General features: G+C 43.9%; 1 protein-coding gene across 1 annotated transcript; it reads right to left on the reverse strand.

Moving 5' to 3' along the window:
• Positions 1-2,340: 2,340 nt before the first annotated feature.
• LOC117526728 (intelectin-like) lies at positions 2,341-21,396 on the reverse strand. The gene is made up of 8 exons (XM_034188794.1): positions 21,360-21,396; positions 21,127-21,210; positions 20,870-21,028; positions 17,910-18,157; positions 15,471-15,629; positions 14,519-14,636; positions 2,772-2,875; positions 2,341-2,692 (listed from the first exon to the last, which is right to left on the reverse strand). Exons 2-8 carry the CDS (start codon positions 21,206-21,208, stop codon positions 2,543-2,545), a joined length of 1,020 nt encoding a protein of 339 aa, XP_034044685.1. The 5' UTR covers positions 21,209-21,210; positions 21,360-21,396; the 3' UTR covers positions 2,341-2,542.
• Positions 21,397-22,178: the final 782 nt, after the last annotated feature.

Genomic DNA, 22,178 nt, shown 5'->3' on the forward strand with positions numbered 1-22,178 from the left:
TGAAGCGAGGCTCTGAAGGCTGTATCGAGCAAAAGGGGGCGTGTCAAATGAAGCCTGTATCAAACCACGTGACTACAGCTAAACGAGGCCTTGTTTCCTGAAACCACGTGACTGCTTCGTTGAGCGAATCGATTCGCTGAAAAGCGCTCGAAAAATGCAGGAAACGTTTGGTGCTTGCCCGGTGTCCCGTCGAGATGAGATGAACGTCGAGATGAGGTGCGTCGCGCTACTGCGCATGCGTGCGCATGCGCACATCGCTCTACCCCAGATTTGAAGACGTCAGCCGTCGAGATGAGGTGCGTCGCGCAACTGCACATGTGGAGATGATGTAACTCGCTCGATGTGCAACTGCGCATGCGCATTTTTTTTTCTTCCCTCTACCCACTACCGAGAAGTGAGCTTCATCTGTGGAGGTGGAGAACAGCCAGTGGAGCAAACCACGTTTTTAAAAATATATATAGAAACACACTGCTTCACTTTAAATGCACAAGTCCGTTTCAGACGATCAGCACAGACCCTTTCTCTTAAAAGGCTTTATTTTACTCAGCATGTGGCTTTGTAAACTTGTAGCATCACCTGCTACTTTGATTAGCGCTTACATTAGTTATGGACATGCGCTACGGTCGTCTTCTGGGATTTTTATATATTTACTTGTTCATCAAAATAAGCGAACTTTGTCAAGTAATTTTTTCAGTGCATGCATGTGCAGTTACGTGAGGCACCTCATCTTGACGGCGCACCTCCGCTCGACAGACTTATCTGTCGAGATGAGGTGCGTGCACCTCATCTCGATGGCGCACCTCAACTCAACAGAACACCGGTCCAGCGCGTGGAGGAGAGTGATTGACAGGTTCGATGCCTGCAGCTGGGATGCAATTTTATGGATTGTTTTAAATTGTTGATTATGGACTTAGCAGCCCCTCTCTCCCCAAAATAGTCTTTCATTGTTATAATTATTTGAAAGTACCCATTTAAAAAAATGACATTAATATATGTCTCAAAACTAATATGTCTATGGCCTTATTTGTTTAATTCACTCAGTCATTTGTTTAATTCACTAAGTTAACGAACAATATATTCTTGGTTTATTAATTTATTGTTTCAAGTATTTATTTGCACAATTTAAGGTCAAACATCAAATCCAGGGGGTCGTCAGAGTAAATTCATCCTGTGCATTTCTTTCTCCACTTGATGGCAGTACAGCAAACCAAGCGCTGCGTGAGGCCTCGAGACATGTATTGAAACGTTTGATGAGAAGCCTCGAGTCTTGAATGGGGCTTCATTTGCCCATCACTACTGTTAGCAGGGGAGCATGATCTGTAGAGGGACTGCACTTGAGCCTGAACTGAGTACCGAGGGAGTCATATGTTGTCAGTTTAATCAGATTAAGGCTGTGGAAGCTGACCAGTGTCAGCTACAGAGGCAACACCAACTCTCCCAGGCTACTCCAAGAAGTGCTGCAAGCATTTCAAAGTCGAGACCCAGTCATAAGTGTGTTCCAACAGTTTTGGGGTCAAAACACTCCACCAAAATCACAGGAGAGGAAAAATCTCAAGGCAATGTGGCCATGAATGTCGGCATATATTGTTGTGGCGACAATATATGCCCTGCGACAATATGTACTAACACGTTTAGAGATTTCCATCTCAACGAGACACACCTGGTTATGTAAAGGTTCAAAAGTTTAATACTCTCCTTACATAATTTAAATTGTAAGTCATAATGTAACTTAATTTTCCTGGCTCGATATCCAGGTATGTTTTAACACGTATTTTGCTAGCTTTTTTCTGTGTGTGTTCACTCGCGTATATCTGCATTGAAAATGCACAAGAAACATTTACACCCGAGCACTTCTTCAATATTTTGCCTGGTGTCATGTTGCTGTCCATGAAGGGATATTCGCGTTTAGCAGGCAGCATTGGGAGTATGGACTCTAGCTCTTAAGTAGAGCTCTGTGGGAGTGACTTGCTTTTGGAGCCAGTCTCAACTGGCTATTCAAAAATCTACATGATTTGCCACTTCCACATGTGCTTTATTATTCAGGACCAGAGGTTGGGACTTGGTGAGCACCAGTGTACCTCCTTCTTTGGGCCAAATTAGCATTTTTGATGTGTACAACAACCACAACACAGACAGGAGTGTCTCACTGCTGGTGGAACCTTGTTGCTGATGGTAAGGTTCTGGTGGCTGTGACTTTTCAAGTCATAAAAGTATTTAAAAGAAAGATAGACACTGAAGTGTGATCTTCTGTAAAAAAAAAAAATGAATTCACTTCAACCATTCACACAATTAAAAAAATAAATTGACAGCAAAAATTATTTTTTATTTTGTACTTCTGCCAGATTGGAAAAACTATAATCAAGAGACAGAAACACACTCAACAATCATGTTTTTAGAATATAAAATGTCTGATTAATGCTGAATATGTAGTTCTGTGTCACCACTTTCTGGTGACTGATGACAACAATCACAACCTTTGCTGATTGATTTGAAATGTAAATGACATTATTTTAACTACAAAGGAACTGATTTAACATGACTATCAGCTGTAAAACAGTAACACAGCAGCCTCAATCATCTCTTTTGAAGCACTCCAGCCTTGCCCTCCCAGTCCGTCCCAGTCAAATGATGGGAAGTCTCCACACTGCCTTGGATTTCCTTCAGGAAAACATCCACCTCCTCCAATACAGTACTGAGGACACAAAAGATTATTGCACACAAATTAGGCTGAAAACAACTAAGAGGAAGTCTGATGATGGATTCATACGTACATGTTCATTGTGGCATCCAGTTGGTTTGACTCCAGAGCACAGTGCCATGGCGGCACGCTCATTGTTGATTGCTCTAAATGTTATGAAACCTGGTTCAAATTCCTCTTCATGAAGAGAGAGAGAGAGAGAGAGAGAGAGAGAGAGAGAGAGAGAGAGGAACATGACATTATTTTAACATGATGACATTTTATGTCTGCAAGAGACAATTTTAGCCAAATAAGAATTTGATAAGTTCAACTCTTGATCCAAATTTTCTTGGAGGAATCAACATCTGATCTATAGTCAGTGCTCTTGGACAAAAGGCTTGATGCTGTGATGAAGCCGATTAGGCTCGATGTTGATTGGTGCATTGATATACAATTTACCAATAAAAATAATAGTTTTGTTATCCTAAGTGTCTATATACCTTATGAGTCTCCTGAGATTGAGGATGAATATATCAACAGACTGGCTTTTATTAATGCTTTTATCCAAGATAATTTCACTTACAGTGTACACGTAGTTGGGGATACGAATGCCGACATTGCGGAGAGTAAGTCTTTATTTGTAAATCACTTAACCCGCTGCTGTGAGGATGTGTGCCCCTTCACACATAGTATGAATAAGTACAAATCTGGGCAACTCACAGCGGAACAGCTCATATGGGTGAACCACAAAAATATCGAGCTGACTGGCAGGCGTGCACAATCCCGCTGCAACAGTATTGTGCACGTGTGAATGTCGTGTGAGCAGGAACACAGTGTGAGTAGCTGAGAGGAGGTGCACCACATCGCACCACTGATATGGAGAAAATGAAATAAAAAACAGCTGTATAATTAGTGAATATCACTGGGTTGATATAAATAATACATAAAAGGGGAGGCAATACAGAACCCCGCGGCTAAATACCCCTGGTTAAATAAAAAATAAATGCCACTCACAGGAGTTGAACCTGTAGACTCTGATTATCAGACAGAAACTTTACCACTGTGCTACAGTCACTGTCTTATAACAGGAGAGTGAAAAGGCCAAAATCAACAAGCAGATAAACGTATTTTTTTAAAAAAGAGAAAAAAAAAAACCCCGCCATGATAACTGACCAAACGGTGTTTGTTTTGTAAATCAATTAACCCAGTGCTGTGAGGATAACAATTTCATTGTGTCAAGCAAAGTGGTACTGCCCACAGACAGCTACACATACATTAGGGCCCCTTAACATATAGTACAAATAAGTACAAATCTGGGCGACTCACAGCAGAACAGCTCGTATGAGCGAACCACAAAAATAGCGAGCCAGTGGGCAGGCGTGCACGATCCTGCTGTGATGGTATCGTGCATGCGATGGTGTCGTGTGAGCAGGAACACAGTGCGAACAGCTGAGATGAAGTGCACCACATCGCGCCGCTGATGTGGAGAAAAATAAAAAAAAAACAGCTGTATAATTAGTGAATATCACTGGGTTGATAGAAATAATACATAAAAGGGGAGGCAATACAGAACCCTGCGGCTAAATAACCCTGGTTAAATAAAAAATAAATGCCACTCACAGGAGTTGAACCTGTAAGCTCTGATTTCCAGACAGAAACTTTACCACTGTGCTACAATCACTATCTTATAACAGGAGAGTGAATTGGCCAAAATCTTCTATTCGTCCATATTCCATTTTGCTTTCTGGCTTGACGGTTCCTCATCGTTTGTGTAGTTCCTGTCCAGTTGGCATTCCATTTGAGTGTCGTCCAACCTCCCAAGTCCGATGTCTTGCACAAACATTGACGATATCTGAACAGATCAATAACTAAAGATCGTACAAGCTGAACATGACTCGTCCATGTGTGGGAATAAAAGCAACATTGTCATACAGAAAGAACAGCAGCAAGAATGTTTTATCAACTACTTTAACTATTTACACACATTCGCATGCCGTCTGTGGCTGGAGAGGCTGTACGCACACACACACAAACGGCTGTGTGCATGTGCGAACGTGTGTGTGCGCACACGTTGTTTTTGTGAAGACAGACCTGTTGTCAAGACAACTCTCGCACCTGCAGGTGCTGTGGAGAGCGCACGTTGGCTGCAGAAATGATCACAAACTGGCGCTCAGTCTGATTCCCGCTGTCAAGTCACATCATGAATGTTTTGCTTTGATTTTGTTTAAAGTGTCAAGGTCGCCGTTCCCTTTGTTTTTCTTTTGTTACTTCGGTTTTGTTTCATTCTTTTAACCCTGGACTCGCAGGCTTTTCGGTGATGGGAGAAGTGCCGGCTCATTCATAAACTTTTCTCAACAATTTCTGAGGTTGTGACTTTTTTCTTTGTTCAGCAATTGCCGTGTACCGTGTGACTGGGTCCTTAGTAATAATAATGCTTCCAGTACCAGTACCACTGCAAAACAAGACTGGGGTACTCTAACCAAAGAGGACTTCTTGGTTTATTATAATAACACAGACAAATATTTAAGGAATTTACATTTGCTTAAAGATGCTATTCTGTGTAAGGATGCCAATTGTGGAATTGTTGAGCATAAGAGAGATCTGTGTTCCATGTATGATAATGCACTCAACAAAAATATAAACGCAACACTTTTGGTTTTGCTCCCATTTTGTATGAGATGAACTCAAAGATCTAAAACTTTTTCCACATACACAATATCACCATTTCCCTCAAATATTGTTCACAAACCAGTCTAAATCTGTGATAGTGAGCACTTCTCCTTTGCTGAGATAATCCATCCCAACTCACAGGTGTGCCATACCAAGATGCCGATTAGACACCATGATTAGTGCACAGGTGTGCCTTAGACTGTCCACAATAAAAGGCCACTCTGAAAGGTGCAGTTTTGTTTTATTGGGGGGGGATACCAGTCAGTATCTGGTGTGACCACCACTTGCCTCATGCAGTGCAACACATCTCCTTCGCATAGAGTTGATCAGGTTGTCAATTGTGGCCTGTGGAATGTTGGTCCACTCCTCTTCAATGGCTGTGTGAAGTTGATGGATATTGGCAGGAACTGGTACACGCTGTCGTATACGCCAGTCCAGAGCATCCCAAACATGCTCAATGGTGACATGTCTGGTGAGTATGCCGGCCATGCAAGAACTGGGACATTTTCAGCTTCCAAGAATTGTGTACAGATCCTTGCAACATGGGGCCGTGCATTATCCTGCTGCAACATGAGGTGATGTTCTTGGATGTATGGCACAACAATGGGCCTCAGGATCTCGTCACGGTATCTCTGTGCATTCAAAATGCCATCAATAAAATGCACCTGTGTTCTTCGTCCATAACAGACGCCTGCCCATACCATAACCCCACCGCCACCATGGGCCACTCGATCCACAACACTGACATCAGAAAACCGCTCACCCACACGACGCCACACACGCTGTCTGCCATCTGCCCTGAACAGTGTGAACCGGGATTCATCTGTGAAGAGAACACCTCTCCAACGTGCCAAACGCCAGCGAATGTGAGCATTTGCCCGCTCAAGTTGGTTACGACGATGAACTGGAGTCAGGTCGAGACCCCGATGAGGACGACGAGCATGCAGATGAGCTTCCCTGAGACGGTTTCTGACAGTTTGTGAAGAACTTCTTTGGTTATGCAAACCGATTGTTTCAGCAGCTGTCCGAGTGGCTGGTCTCAGACGATCTTGGAGGTGAACATGCTGGATGTGGAGGTTCTGGGCTGGTGTGGTTACACGTGGTCTGCGGTTGTGAAGCTGGTTGGATGTACTGCCAAATTCTCTGAAACGCCTTTGGAGATGGCTTATGGTAGAGAAATGAACATTCAATACACGAGCAACAGCTCTGGTTGACATTCCTGCTGTCAGCATGCCAATTGCACGCTCCATCAAATCTTGCAACATCTGTGGCATTGTGCTGTGTGATAAAACTGCACCTTTCAGAGTGGCCTTTTATTGTGGGCAGTCTAAAGCACACCTGTGCACTAATCATGGTGTCTAATCAGCATCTTGATATGGCACACCTGTGAGGTGGGATGGATTATCTCAGCAAAGGAGAAGTGCTGGTGAAATGGTGATATTGTGTATGTGGAAAAAGTTTTAGATCTTTGAGTTCATCTCATACAAAATGGGAGCAAAACCAAAAGTGTTGCGTTTATATTTTTGTTGAGTGTATAATGGCTACTCTGTATGATGAAGGTAAATGCTTTTATAAACACAAGAACTAGAGCACCGTGGTCATACAGTAGAATGCAATCCTCCAATTACATAAATTTTTACCTCAGAAAAAAGTTTCAAGGTCAAAGTCCTGTTAGAAGTGACTTTACATAAGCTAAAATATAATACAAACTATAGATCACAAGGGCTTTTCAATGTTACAATAAAATAGCTGCTAAATCTGCAATACAGATCAGATGCAGATCAAACTTACTCTATTCACTGAGCGTGCCAGTTTGCACCATATTGTCACAAATAAGTGATTGAGGCAGTTTTGATTCAGATATAATGCAAAATATACATCAAAATGGGCTTTTCAAAATTAAATTCAAATGTCCACAAAAACCACAATCTGGATCAGATCTGGATCAAACTTTGTCAGGCGATAGTGAGTGCCAGCCTGCACCTCACTTTCAAATATAAGAGTGATTGGGGCACATTTGATTAAGACATAATGTAAATTTTACATTGTAAAATATACATCAAATTGGGGTTTCAATGTTAAATTTAAATTGCCACAAAATCTGTAATTTGGATCAAACTTTGTCAGTCGGTAAAAGATGCCATCCTACATGAGGCTGTCAAATATGAAAGAAATTTGATATTTTTTGTGAGAGTTATGAATTTTGAAAATGTATTCAGTGCTAAAGGATGTGGATTTTTTCCAATTTTCCCTAACTTTGACCTTTGACCCATAATCTTGAAAATTGAATCAGTTCAATTTGACGTCTGGCCCACTATTACACAGTGGTGTGTTGCTCAGAAAGGACAGAACAAAGATGTCAACAATATAAAACTGTCTTAAAGTGCTGAATGAATGTGGGGAGAATGTAAATGGTAAATGGACTGCATTTATATAGCGCTTTTCCATCTGCATCAGACGCTCAAAGCGCTTGATTTGACTCTCATCACCTTGATGAAATGCCGTCGATAATGTATGGCTACCTGGTGGACATGTACCATTGATGAAGGTACAAAAGAATTTATCCAAGCACTCTCGCTGGACATCATTCTTTTTCTGCTGATGCACATGCACAGGCTGTGCAGATCTCTTTCCTCCCCATAAGCCTCACACATTTTGCTTGTGCCTGCTTGAAGTATCACAACACTGTGCACCCTGGGATAAACTGATGAACAGATTTGGCTTCTATCATGCCCGGATAAAACCGGATAAGTCCAACTCTTCTGCGCTCAAGCCAACCTTTGCATTCAGAATATGTACCCTTTAAATAACGATATGTGACCAAACCAGGCCCGGCGCCAGAAAAAAATATTAAGGGGGCGATGAGTTTATCACAGGGGGCGGGGTCGCTCCCCCCAAACAAAGTGCGCACCGGAGGGGATGTGCCTCTGAGCGTGCGTAATGAATTAGGTGAGCTCCTGGAAAGCTCATGTATTTAGGCTACACCTGTTGTGTGGGCCGCTGAAGAGGAGGTACTGCTGGCCCACCACCAGAGGGTGTCCTGCCTGAAGTGCGGGCTTCAGGCACGTGAGGGCGCCGGAGCACCGGGAGTGGCAGCTGTCACTCATCTACAACACCAGCTGTCACTCATCATCATCATCATCATCCACACCTCCATAAGAGCCGGGCAGCATCTTCACCTCACTGCCGAGAAATCGTCTACCGTGAAGTAAACGTCTCAGCCTTTGATTAATACAGTAGTAACGTTTTTACTTCTGTACGTACTGACAGTGTTCTGAGTTTGCAGACTGTTAATTGTTACTGCAGGATCTGTACAAACTTCGTGATTGAGAGGTGGAGGTGCTTTCACCTTCGTGTTGAACTGTTTGCTGGGTGTTCATACACCCACCATCACCTGTCTGTTCTTTCTGCCAGCAGTACCCGATCTGACAGCTGGAGGCAGTGGCCACCTGGGGACCCAGTGCTTGGCGGCTCCAGGATTGCTTCAGGTCCGGTGGAGTGGAAGGCGTGTGGGATCCGGCTCTTTTCTGGACAGGCGTCTTCTATCCTCGAGCCTGCTCACACACCACCGTAACTTATTTGACTGGTGATCCCAATTGTGTTGTCTGTTGCTCTGTTGTGCACATTCACAACATTAAATTGTTATATTTGACTTATTCCATTGTCCGTTCATTTGCGCCCCCTGTTGTGGGTCCGTGTTCCTACACTTTTCACAACAGGATTACTCGGCCAGTGTCATGGATCCCGAGGGGCGTCAACCATCGCTTGAACCGCCAATGGAAACACAGGGTGCACAGGCGTCGGCAGGAGGCATGTTAGGAGAGCTGCAGCAAATCTTAACCGCCTTCACTGCTCGGTTGGATTTAGTAACCGAGCAGAACGTCATACTCAATCGGAGGATGGAGGCTGTCACCGCCCAGGTGGAAGTGCGCACTCCAAGCGCTGCTGCAGCGCCTCCTCCAGCCGACCGAGCACAAAATACAGACGTTCCAGTGGTGATTCAACGAACCCCCCCATCCCCTGAAGCATACATAAGCCCACCGGAACCATACGGAGGTTGTGTCGAGACGTGCGTGGACTTCTTAATGCAGTGCTCGCTCCTCTTTGCACAACGTCCCGTCATGTACGCGTCAGATGCCAGCCGGGTGGCTTATGTCATCAATTTGCTTCGAGGAGAGGCACGCGCTTGGGCTACAGCGCTCTAGGAGCAAAACTCACGGCTCCTAACAACATATACTGGGTTTGTGAAGGAGTTTAAACAAGTGTTTGATCATCCCAATAGAGGCGAGACCGCTGCGACTGTGCTGCTGTCTATGAGACAGGGACGTCGGAGTGCAGCCGAGTACGCCGTCGACTTCCGCATCGCGGCTGCGAGGTCCGGCTGGAATAACGTTGCACTCCATGCCGCCTTCGTAAACGGACTGTATCCGGTCCTGAAGGAGCACCTGCTGGCTAAGGATGAGCCGCGGGATTTTGACGGGCTTGTTGACCTGGTTATACGGTTAGACAACCGGTTAGAAGAACACCGTCGGGAGCGGAGCAAAGGGCGTGGCCGGGCACGAGCCATCCCTCTTCCTTCCGGGTCCGAAAGGGTGCCGCCGTCTCCACGCTCCACAGTCAGAGAGCCCCGTGGAACCACAGCTCCCCCTGCTGACGAAGCTATGGACACGAGCAGGGCCAAAGTAAAATCACATGACAGACAAAGGAGGCTGGCTCGCGGGGAGTGTTTTTTTCTGTGGCTCTGATGAGCACATACAAAGAAACTGCCCCAAACGGTTAAACTTCAACGCCCGCCCTTAGAGACTGGGTTAAGGGTGGGTCATAACATCCACGCGGGAAAAGCCCGTAGATCAGCACGCACCCCAGTAACGATCCTTTGTGGGGATCTTACCCTTCACGCCCCAGCACTGGTGGACACAGGGTCTGAAGGGAATCTGCTGGACAGCAGATGGGCTAGGGAGGTAGGGCTCCCCCTAGTGGCACGACCTTCCCCATTGAAGGTACGGGCACTAGATGGCACCCTTCTCCCATTAATCACACATCAGACACAACCAGTGACATTGGTGGTGTCTGGAAATCACAGGGGGGAGATTGTGTTTTATGTAACACCTTCTACCTCCCGAGTGATTTTGGGGTTTCCATGGATATTAAAGCACAATCCCCGGATTGATTGGCCGTCTGGAGTAGTGATGCAGTGGAGCGACACCTGCCACCGGGAATGTTTAGGATCCTCGGTTCCACCCGGTGTGACAGCTAATGAGGAGGTTAAAGTCCCCCCCAATCTGTCAGCGGTGCCTGAGGAGTACCATGATCTTGCTGACGTCTTCAGCAAAGATCTGGCACTCACTCTTCCCCCGCACCATCCGTACGATTGTGCCATTGATTTGACCCGAGGCGCTGAGTACCCGTCCAGCAGGCTGTACAACCTCTCTCGTCCTGAGACCTACATCCGGGACTCCTTAGCTGCCGGGTTGATCCGGAACTCCACCTCCCCGATGGGTGCAGGTTTCTTTTTTGTGGGCAAAAAAGACGGCGGACTCCGTCCATGCATTGACTACAGGGGACTGAACGAAGTCACGGTTCGTAATCGATACCCGCTGCCTCTGTTAGATTCTGTGTTCACGCCCCTGCATGAAGCCCAAATTTTTACCAAATTGGATCTTAGAAATGCGTACCACCTGGTTCGGATCCGGAAGGGAGACGAGTGGAAGACGGCATTCAGCACCCCATTAGGTCACGTTGAGTACCTGGTCATGCCGTTCGGCCTCACCAATGCGCCCGCGACGTTCCAGGCATTGGTTAATGACGTCTTGCGGGACTTCCTGCACCGGTTCGTCTTCGTATACCTGGATGACATCCTCATCTTCTCCCCGGATCCTGAGACCCATGTCCAGCATGTACGTCAGGTCCTGCAGCAGTTGTTGGAGAACCGGCTGTTTGTGAAGGGCGAGAAGTACGAGTTCCAACGTACTTCTTTGTCCTTCCTGGGGTTCATCATCTCCTCCAACTCCGTCGCACCCGATCCGGCCAAGGTTGCGGCGGTGAGGGTATTGGCCCCAACCGACGAGCCGTAGGAAGCTGCAACAGTTCCTCAGCTTTGCTAATTTCTACCGGAGGTTTATTAAGGGTTATAGCCAGGTAGTTGGCCCCCTGACGGCCCTGACCTCCACTAAAGTCCCCTTCACCTGGTCGGATCGGTGTGAAGCCGCGTTTAGGGAGTTAAAACGTCGGTTCTCGTCTGCACCCGTTCTGGTGCAGCCCGATCCAAATCGCCAGTTTGTTGTTGAAGTGGATGCCTCTGACTCAGGGATCCAATTGTGTTGTCTGTTGCTCTGTTGTGCACATTCACAACATTAAATTGTTATATTTGGCTTATTCCATTGTCCGTTCATTTGTGCCCCCTGTTGTGGGTCCGTGTTCCTACACTTTTCACAACAACACCGTTGTAAGAGACTGACTGAGTAAGAGTAAAGAGTGATGACAGTCAGAGCCGGCCCAAGGCATACGTCAACTACGCGGTCGCTTAGGGCCTCCACGCCACCAGAGGGCCCAGAGAGCACCAAGACGTTGTGATAAAAAAGTAAATATATACATGAAATTAAAATAATATTGAATAATTTAAATGAAATTGTATTACACCCGAAAAAAATGAATTCATTTTGACAAAATACCAATATTAGGTTAATTGATGCCTCCTCTTGGCTGCTGCCACCGTTGAGCAAATTTAGATGCACCGCTTGGTTCAGGTGGTCGATGACTAATCGTGAGGAAAGAAGTGAGTGCAAGTCATGTCTCAGAAAAGAAATTATCCCTCTGGAGCGGAGAAAAGAAAAAAGAAGAAGTTGGAAGACGAGAAAAAACAACAAGACAGGTAGGTTTGCATGTCCAATATTACAATTTTTGTTGTCATTATTTGTGAAATGCTCCGTTCGTTTAGTGTAAAGTGCTTTAAGTGTCTTAAAGTCAGAGGCGATTGCTCTAAGACTGCAAGGGAAGCTCAGCTTCCCCTAAAATGTCAAAAAATAAGTGATCAAATATATACTGTTGTGTGTACATGTCATTGACTAAATATGCGCTACAACGCGCTCAACTTTTGTTCAGAATCAGCTTCTTATCACTGGTAACGATGCGGCTTTCCTCTCACTCAAACCCGCAGCTTCACAGTGCTTTAAACAGTGTGGACGCTGACACAGACTTCAATAGCGACACAAAGACTGCAGCGAAATGAGACGAGTCATTGGATAAATGCTGGGCTTTGTCCCGCCCATCGGACGCTCAGCGTGTCTGGGGTCTATGGGGCAGTGGGCTGGCCTTGGCTGGCCCGGATGCTCAGCTTCTGCATGATGATTGGATGATCTGTCTGAGGCTGAATCCCTTTTTGATTGACATTTGATAGTCTTCCTTACGAAGAAAAACTTAAAAGAGTTAAACAGCAGGGCAGATCAACTCCTCAGATTAATTTGGTGCAAAAGGTGGGGAAAGGTAGCTCAGCTCTCAATGGTTTGCAGGCCAAAGTTAAAGCAATAGCCCCCAGTGCAATGTTTGTGCATTGCTATGCACACACATTGCTGTTATGTTGTGGATTTCTGTGTTCATTTTGGAGATTATTTAAGTATTGTATTTATTATTTAAGTATTTAATTTTGATTACAACTTAATTTTTCTGTAAGATAATGTGAATGTCATTTGATTCTATTTTGTATTTGGATATTGAACATTTTGCACACCATTGCACATCTGAAAGAAATTAAACTATTTAATGTGTTTACTATAAATGCAGTCTCCTGCCTGCTGATGTTACTTTCAAATAGTTAAATTAATGAGCCATACTTATACATCACTCTGTATGTAGAAGTTAATTAAAACATATTTATGAGTTTGCTACCCCTTTAAGGTTAAAAACAAGAATGACACCTGTATGATGTAAGATAATTACAAATAATGCTAATGATTGTGGGTACATTACACACATAACAGTGTAGCCTATGGAATAATGAGGCATCTGGTGCTCAGGTGATGGTAGGGGGCCCCCAAATGAAATTCTGCTTAAGGCCCCATAAAGGCTTGGGCCGGCCCTGATGACAAGCGCAAACACAGCGCAATTGGGCATCTGAATTCGGTTGGATGAATATGGGTGTGTGTGTCGAGACAATTCACCTCATTCACAACGTGACAGAACTTAACGATGTGCTGTTATGCGCAGTAGCGTGCAACAACACGGTACACTATTCTTGACCGTGCGTAATGGTTCCTGATAATTCTCCAGCAACACGTGCCATTAAACGTAACGTGGTAACAGGTTGCAGCAGTTCCTGAGGACTTTTTCTGTGCTGATGGGGATTTTTTTCCTCATTGCTGCTGTGTAATGCAGCGGCTATGAGGTTTTTTTTTCTCCTTTTCCCTCGTGTTTTGCTTTTCATATATATGTTTATGTACCGGGCCGGCCTATGTGTTGTGTGTGTGTTGCTGTTGACTAAGGCAGGGATGTACATCTGGAGCTGGTCCCCGGGCGCCTAATGGCGACTTCTGCTCCTACTGGCAATTAGGATGGGTTAAATGTAGTAGACACATTTCATTGTGCAGGGAACATGTTCTTCTGTGCATATGACAATAAAATTCCTTTGAATCCTTGAATCCTCCCCAAGTGAGTCATGCTGCATGATCTCATCTGCCTTTTGCTTGGTGGACTTGACAAATCCCAGGAACTCCAGCTCTGACACTGCTTGAATAAATCGAGCATGCTTTAGTTCATCCACCTTGCCATAATCGCTGGACTCAGGATCCTCTGCCGCACTGACAAGCCCAACCCTCAACCTATCAAATCGCTTGAACACAGACAACGCCATATCCGTTTGTTTTAAAATTAATTACTTTAGTTAATTAATTTGGTTTATTTGTTAAATATGTGATATTATTGAATAACTAATATTTTGCTATATTTTCCAGTATTTCTTTTTCTTTCTTTTTAATTTTATTTTTTGATAACTCTCACATCCGAGGGGGTTGATGATGTGAGGGGGCGTCGCCCCCAAACGCCCCCTCGTGGTGCCAGGTCTGGACCAAACAGGCCCTAAGTGGATTTGTGAGCATTTGTGTCATTCCTTATGCGCCTGTCATAAATTATGTTCTTCTTTCATTTCTCCATTTTGCTCTTTTAAGACAAGCTTCTTACTTCTTGCATTTGGTCCATACAGGTTTCTTGTGGAGTCTTTGTTTCCGTGATCATACACAATGGGAATAGCTGGTCCTCTGTCACTGCAGGAGCCGACATTATACCTCACAGGATACCTCTGAAAAAACATCATGCTACAGGATTGATGTCATAAAGAGACATGCAGGACATACATTTGTCTTCAAGCGCAGGCTTCCTTAAACTGTATTATTGTCATATTCCACACCCAGTGTTTGGAGTAACATGTTGCAAAAGTAACGCAGTTACAGTAATGTATTACTTTTTACTGTAAAGCAGCAATGTAAGGCATTGGCATAAATCTGCAGTGCGCCCTGTTGATGAATCGATCAGAAATCTGATGAAATCCAACAAGAATTAGCACAATACAGGTATTTTTTAATTAGTCCGGTAAAAAAGTGCACATTCTCTTGCTTTCGACTGCAGGGTGGAGAGAGCAGCCAGTGTTTCAACACACACAAAAATACACAAACACACTGCTTCACTTTAAATATACAGTAAGTCTCTTTTAGGTCATCAACAGTGCACGTCTGTCTCGCGGAGCTCACACAGTGATTTAAAAACAAGCAGCGCACCCTCTTTCTCTTCATGTTTGTTCTGGTTTGCACACAGGCTGTGCAGGGGCGGACTCACAGTGGTGAGAGGTGGGAAAGCCCCAACCCCCCCCCCCCCCGCAAACCCTTTAAAAGTCTACTTTTTAAAGGTTTTTGCACACAATAATAATAATATTAACCAGATTCTACTACTTTCACAAAATAGTATATTTGTAGGGGTAGTCGCCAAGCAGTTAAGAGTGTTTGTTTCCATTATGGAAATTCCAGGTTCAAACTCACCCCTGCTCATTCTCCAATATGGATTTATGGCAGGATGGGCATCTGGTGTGAAACAACTTCTTGTTACTTATTGAGCATTACTTCACAAATTCTTAAGTTACCTTGAAGAGCTGTAGGAGGTTTCCTCCATACATTCTGAGAAAGCGGTTGTTTGTGTGGTAGCGGAGGATAGCGCCCAGTTTCCAGTGTTCCATTGGGATGTTATTGGGAGCATGCCACACAGATATGTCCTCTGCTGTTAGATCATAGTAACCTGGATTCTGTAAAAGAGCATAAACATCTGTCATCATTCAAAAACTGGTTTCGACATGTCTGTTGTTTTCTCCACTCAAATCTGTAGTTGACCTGTACGTTCAACTTCTACAGGCAAAAGCTTCAGCTTTGATATTTTATTAACTGATGAGATAAATATGTGATTACCATTTTATCAATAAAACTGTAAAGGGCTATATATGAATAATTCCTTACTTTACAGACATTAATTAAAAAATCCTCTACACCCACAGAGATATTTTCATGTTATCTTGAGTGAGAGCACTTGGATAAATTCTTTTGCACATTCATCAATAGCACATGCCCACCAGGTGGAGATACTGCTCCATTTCAAGAGCCTTGAGCACAGGCTGTTGTGGGACACGACAGTAAACCAGTTGCTTATAGTAGTAGATGACCTCACACTGAAGCTACATAGAGCTTTGCTGGGAATTTGTTAGAAACTGAATGTGATGTTTAGCAAGGTTTTATTTCTTTTTGCCATATCTATATTTGTGTGATGTACTTATAATTGCGGACGGTCATGTTGGTGTGTGTAACCACTGACCCAATGAAAATCTTGTATGGTGAATAAAAATAAATGACATAAATCTATTGTTTAATTATTATCTTTTAAATGACTGTAAGATGGCTGTTTTAGTTTTGTGGGGATGTACCAGTTGTCTGTCTGAATGATTGCCATCCAGGATCCAAGACAGTTCCTCTGTGTCATGGATGCGGAAAAGCCCGGCATGATCATGCTCCCAGACTTTAGCTGACCATGCTGAAATAAAGCCAACATTATTTGTAGGATACGTCAAGCTAACAGATTGGGCTAGAAGGCACAAGAATTTGATAGAAACATGAAAATAGAATAGAAATCCTGAATGGAATAATGTAAAAAGAGTTAGTGCATATGCACATCCATGAGCTTTTGAAATGACTGGCGGTTTGACCTCAGGGGATGCGCGCACACGTAGCATGCAATGCTGACATCTGTGAGTAGTTTTTCAGATCACCTCAGAAGTGTTATCTGGTTACAAAACCAGCATCTTTAGATTTAGAAGTGTTGATTTCTCGCTAGTTTTTACATAATATATGAGAAACATTAAATTTACACAGAAATAAGTAGTTCCATAACGTGTTCTGCCATCTTGGATTTTTTTTTTTTGTCCAAACGAAGAAGTGCCTTTCTGTACTCTGATTGGTTGTCACCATGTGCTTCCCAGCGTCCCTTGTACAAGTCAGGGGAAGCCCCCACGTGATCTATGACATCACTACACTGAAAAAAGAACCAATTCACAATTCATTTAAGCTGGTTCAAGTATTTGCTTTTTTCAGTGTATGACTGTGTGGCTCACTGCTGTAAGGAGTTCAAGGCCGTCTGGTCTTTCAAAATTTTCCCTGAATTTTGATCACATTGGCAATGTGATGTTATGGTATGGAGCCCTATTTAAAGGCTAATCAATAAAAATATAATGGTGCCACAGAAAATTATTTTAAAGACATAAGTCTTAAAAATTTGAAATGCTGTACAGTAGTGCATCCAGGAAGTATTCACAGTGCTGCACCTTTGCCACATTTTATGTTACAGCCTTATTCCAAAATGGATGAAATTCATATTTTCCTCAATATTGCACACACAATACCCAATAATGACAATGTGAAAAAATGCTTTTATGAGATTTTTGTTAATTTATATTTAGATAGATCTATCTATCTATCTATATATATATCTATATAAAAAAGGCAATCTATGTATGTATGGATGTATGCGGCACAATTTGTGTTCGGGGTGAACTTCCACACCGATTAAGTGATCAACACCAAACTTGGTATGGTGACTGGGGGCACCAAGGTGGACGTCTTTGGGGCCCTTGTGTTGTTGTCATTATCTATAAACACATGTGGTCACATAATGAACATTATTGAGTTAACAAGTTAACAAACATTCAAAATCTCCTTGTCGTAAGTCAGACATTTTTTGTTTTTAGCCAGTATTCTGTTGGTGGGCAGGGGTGGTGTCCAAGTGGTTAGTGCACTTGGTTTCAGTGTGGAAGGTTCCCGCTTCCAACCCCACTCCTGCCACATTTCTCCATGTAATGTGGAGTTGTGTCCGGAAGGGCATCCGGTGGAAAACTTGTGCCAAATTGACATGCAGATCTGCCTTGGATTTGCTGTGGTGACCCTGAGTGCAAACAAGGGTGCAGCCGAAGAGACTTAGTATATTCTGTTGGTCCAAGAAATCTGTATCAAGAGCAGTCAAACCTGATGAATCACTTTTGTACCTTATAATCATCTGACGTGGCGCTCTCTGCTGCCCCAAAGGTGTTTCTGTTGGCCCAGTTTCCTTCTCCTTCTGGTATATTGCAGTTGTTGCCCTGCTGGCTGGACCAGCGGTCACCTGCTGTGCACTTTCCGAAAACACTGTTCTCATGAACGCTTGCTACCAGCGTCCAGCCGCCTCCCGCCGTGGTCATATCACAGAACGTCTGATAGACCATGCCGTTAGCAGTCATCAGGTAATACAAGCCGTCTGAAATACAATTAGTTAAATATGGATGTAAAATAGTCTTTGTCTTGATTTCATAATCATGATCTATCTGAGCTCAAATGCTAAATATGGAAGCATGTCCAAAACTCATATGAAAGATGATTTACATCATACTGTAATTTGAGCACCTGTCTGTCTGTCTGTCTGTCTGTTAGTGGTGTCCCAATACATGTACTTGTTTTGACTTATACGGTTCAGTACAGAGAACTGCACGAATACACTGTATGACTCTGCACAGTATGATTGTTTCCATAAGTCACCAACATTTCAGTGAGCTGTGCTGCTCATGACCACACACTGTGTCCCTCTAGTTTCAAGTGCAAGAAGGTGTTGAAAGCCCCGTCAGTGTAGTAGGTGTGGTCAGCCCCTTCAGTATTGGAAGGGTGGTCATTCTTGTTAGTGTATGAGGCGGGGTCAGCTCCTTCAGTGTAGTAGATGTGGTCAGGACCCTCAGTGTAAGAGGCATGGTTAACCCCCTCAGTGTTGGAGGTGTGGTCAGCCCCCTTAGTGTAGGAGATGTGGTCAACCCCCTTAGTGTAGGAGGTGTGGTCAACCCCCTTAGTGTAAGAGGCATGGTTAACCCCCTCAGTGTTGGAGGGGTGGTCAGCCCCTTCAGTATTGGAAGGGTGGTCATTCTTGTTAGTGTAGGAGGCGGGGTCAGCCCCTTCAGTGTAGGAGGGGTGGTCAACCCCCTTAGTGTAAGAGGCGTGGTTAACCCCCTCAGTGTTGGAGGTGTGGTCAGCCCCCTTAGTGTAGGAGATGTGGTCAACCCCCTTAGTGTAGGAGGTGTGGTCAACCCCCTTAGTGTAAGAGGCATGGTTAACCCCCTCAGTGTTGGAGGGGTGGTCAGCCCCTTCATTATTGGAAGGGTGGTCATTCTTGTTAGTGTAGGAGGCGGGGTCAGCCCCTTCAGTGTAGTAGATGTGGTCAGGACCCTCAGTGTAAGAGGCATGGTTAACCCCCTCAGTGTTGGAGGGGTGGTCAACCCCCTTAGTGTAGGAGGTGTGGTCAACCCCCTTAGTGTAAGAGGCATGGTTAACCCCCTCAGTGTTGGAGGTGTGGTCAGCCCCCTTAGTGTAAGAGATGTGGTCAACCCCCTCAGTGTTGGAAGAGCGGTCAGCCCTCTCAGTGTTAGAAGGGTGGTCATTCCTGCTGGGGAAGGAGTCGGGGTCAGCCTCCTCAGTGTTAGAGGGTTAGTCATTCCCGTTAGTGTAGGAGATGTATTCAGCCAACTCAGTGTTAGAGGGGTGGTCAGCCTCCTCAGCCTGCTGTCTGTGTCTGAGTCAAACAGAGAGAAAAGTGAACCAGTCAGTTGAAGCCAGCGACACCCAGAAAGTTTGGAAGCATAAATAGAATTGGTTAATTTACTTTTTTCTTCCAAAATATGAAACTAAACATGAAAACGTACCGATCTGCATTGTATTGAATACCTGTCCCTAGACAACTACACCAACTTATGACAAAAGTTGACATTTTATATGAATGAGTGTAAAATTTCACAGATGAGGTGACCGGTTAATTGCGACACTGAGCCCAACAATTTCAAATCTTTACAGAGTGAGGTTTTAGGAGATTCCTTCAGGTGCACAAAAATCAAACAAACTTAGAATAGACAAAATATTGAAGGCAGTCTGGGTTGACACGTTGCGTGACATCAAATGAAAAAAATGAAAAAATAATTCAATGCTAAAATACCCCCGGCTGTATGAGCATTGTGTTCTTTATAATTTGCAGTTGTTTAATTAATTATTAAGATCCTCTTGCCTTAAGTACAATTTGTACATCTTCAATAAACCCCCTCTATCAATCAATAACAATATTTACATTTTAACTGCATCTGCATGAGACCTTGCGTGTGCATCAGCTTTCGACAAGAGCAGAAATGATACAAATCAAGGAATATTTCTGTGCATTTGCAGGTATTACTGAGACAAATTAACTCCATTGTTAATAACTTAGCTTTGAGTTAGTGCATGTTAGCATGCACGCTAACATCCACGATTTTGCTCCAGATGTGTAATTAGGTTCACACGGTGCTTTCGGTTTGATTGCTCACTGTTCACATCCACTGCACATGATGAATGCCTGCCACATACATGTTATTACATATCAACATTTCCTTTGCGCTCCCTGGCCGGCATCCAGTGGAGGTGGGCATACGTGGCACAAGCAGGACATGCTGGCAGGCTTTGCCGTGACCGATCCATCTCAGAGTTCAATCAACTATGATCAGATCGTTTCAAATGCTGTTATGACACCGTCAGAATATGTAGATTAAGATCAGATGGCGCACAAACTGCACATAGACCTCCGTCAGATGGGACGCCCATCTGATGGTGCCATGAGTGTTTTGAACATGTGCTACACACTCGGGACAGCTGAGCGAATGGGACCAAATATGTAGACTGCTGTGAGACTGTTGTCCATCTGTCTTCAGACAACACCTCAACACTTCCTGACTGTGGGTGGATCAGCCTCAAGAGGCCTATGTGTGACGGGGGTCTCCAGTGAAGGTCAAGGTCAGTCAAATGTCAGATTTCCACCAGGCAACAAACTGTGCTGTTAGCCAGGACGTCCTTTCTAAAACAAGGTGACCACATGCTTATTGATGGTATCTCATCCTACCTATCTACCATAGTCCTTAGGTGCTATTGTCTAGTTTGTTCATTTCTGACCCAGCTTGTCCACACTTACCTTGCTGGGCACCATATCTGTCCTGGATCTCCTTACAGCTCTGAGCGACATATTCTGACCTTTTCTTCAGCTTCGTTAAGGTATCAAAAGTGCTCCTGGTGAAATTCTGAAATATTTTATCAATGTTGGCAACGCCGATATCCATGACATTTTCATTTTCTGAAAATAAAGTCAATTTGACAAAATTACTGGAGTCAAATGAGAATGCAGGCATCCACAGTGCTTATATATTATTCAGTTTACATGTGTTATATTACCAATTTGTGGGGAAGCAGCAGTTTCAAAGGATGCATGCTCCACTGACAAGGCCACAGTCAGTAAAATGATAAAGTTTAACATGTCTGTGGATAAACAAATCAGTTATATATCATTAAAATCAACATGCATTTGCCCCAAGTGTAAAAGAATTTAAAAACAAATATGTAAAAATAATTTGAATTTGACATGTACTAAATGCAGCATATACTATATATTAACACAGATTTCCTACCTGCACCGATCTCTGAGATGAATGTGTTACTTCTTTGTCATCATTGATATGTCTGGTGTGTGTTCAGGACGCCACACTTATATACTCACTCAGACAAGTGTGCTCACAGTCCAAATTATTGTTTCCTCAGTAAACAGTAGGCACAATAAATCACTTATCATCAACCGCTTAGCACCTCGTATGCCTCGTAACTGAGAATAATCTCTTTGAGCCACTGCAGTCTGCTTTTACAAAATATCATTCCACAGAGACAGCTCTCACTAAAGTGGTGAATGATCTTTTGCTTGCAATGGATTCGGACACCACTACGGTTCCGGTGCTGTTAGATAGTGCTGTGTTTGATACCGTGGATCATCATATTCTACTCGATAGGCTGGATAATCATTTTGGGATTACTGGGAGTGTCCTTGCATGGTTGACATCATACCTGACCAGTCGCTCTCACTGTGTTTTGTACAATAACACTACCTCTAACCTTAGTGACATGAAATTTGGCGTTTTGGGATTACCTTTCATTGCTATGCTGATGATACTCAGTTATACATGCCGATAACTGCTGGTAATCTTATCCACATAAAATCCTTAGAAGATTGCCTTGCATCAGTGAAAAGCGGGATGTCTAGCAATTTCCTACTTTGAAAACGCTGATAAGACTGAAATGATGGTTCTTGGTTCAGTGAGACATCGGCATCAATTTGACCAGTTAACGCTTAGCCTAGGCTCGTGTGTCATACATCACACTGACAAAGTGAGGAACCTTGGGGTAATTTTTGATCGTGCATTGTCCTTTGACCTCCTGTGAAATATAGCAAAGATTTG

This window comes from Thalassophryne amazonica, chromosome 15 (assembly GCF_902500255.1).
Source record: "Thalassophryne amazonica chromosome 15, fThaAma1.1, whole genome shotgun sequence".
NCBI lineage: Eukaryota > Metazoa > Chordata > Actinopteri > Batrachoidiformes > Batrachoididae > Thalassophryne > Thalassophryne amazonica.